Below are 885 nucleotides of genomic sequence, written 5' to 3' on the forward strand. Positions count from 1 at the left end.
GGTTTGGGTTAGGGTTGGGTTTAGGGTTGGGTTAGGGTTGGGTTTAGGGTCAGAAACCGCAGTGTGACCAAAATATGGGCGGGAATCCACAGCCACTCCCTGTGTCCCCAAGGACGGGGACAGCACTGGGAAGGGAAGGTTTGGGAAGGGAAGATTTGGGAAGGGAAGGTTTGGGAAGGTTTGGGAAGGGAAGGGGAAGGGAGGGGAGAGGTCCCCGCTGTCCCCTCCATCTCTCAGCACCCACCATCTCTCCCAGCTCCGTCTCCAGCTCCGCCTTCTCCACGCAAAGCTTCTCGTAGGCCTGGATCATCTCCTCCAGCTGCTCCTCCCGCTCTTTGCTCTTCTGCAGCTGCCGGGGGGATCCGGGGATGGGCGGGGGGCTCGGGGACCCCGCTCAGCCCCCCCGGGACCCTCCCCATCCCCCCGGAGCCCCCGGCCCCGCTCACCTCGTGCTGGAATTGGTTCAGCTGCTGCTGCAGCGACGCTTTCTCGCTCTTGAGCAGCGACGCCTCCTTGGCCTCGTAGAGGGAGAAGATGTGCTCCTCGCCGAACTCGCCGATCAGGGGGTACTGCGGCCACGGGCCGGGCGGTCAGAGGGACCCTCCCGGCCCCAGAGCCCCCCCGAGCCCCCCGAACCCTCACCTTGACCTCGTACATCTTGAGGCGGCGCTTGAGCGTGGAGTTCTCCCTCTCCAGCCCCGTCAGGCGGTTCTTGATGTCGTCGTAGGCGGTGATGAGGGCGAAGTGCGAGGCCGAGCACATCTCCCCGGACAGGTCGGTGTTGGGGCTGTCCAGCCAGTCCTCGTCCGGCCCCAGCGCCTCCTGCGTCAGGATGCTGATGTCGTCCTCGAACATGGAGTCCATGTCCTGCCTGGGGACAGCGGG

The 885-nt window shown here is 65.1% G+C and overlaps 1 protein-coding gene across 1 annotated transcript; it reads right to left on the reverse strand.

Annotated features, from left to right (window-relative positions):
• Nucleotides 1-244: 244 nt before the first annotated feature.
• On the reverse strand, nt 245-864 carry LOC130588713 (TANK-binding kinase 1-binding protein 1-like; the record flags this gene model as incomplete). The annotated part of the gene is made up of 3 exons (XM_057389602.1): nt 643-864; nt 447-569; nt 245-349 (listed from the first exon to the last, which is right to left on the reverse strand). Coding segments are annotated over exons 1-3 (450 nt in total), but the record flags the coding sequence as incomplete, so codon positions are not given.
• Nucleotides 865-885: the final 21 nt, after the last annotated feature.

Source organism: Malurus melanocephalus, unplaced genomic scaffold (genome assembly GCF_030028575.1).
Source record: "Malurus melanocephalus ecotype Western Australia unplaced genomic scaffold, MMel_1.1 scaffold_10631, whole genome shotgun sequence".
Lineage (NCBI taxonomy): Eukaryota > Metazoa > Chordata > Aves > Passeriformes > Maluridae > Malurus > Malurus melanocephalus.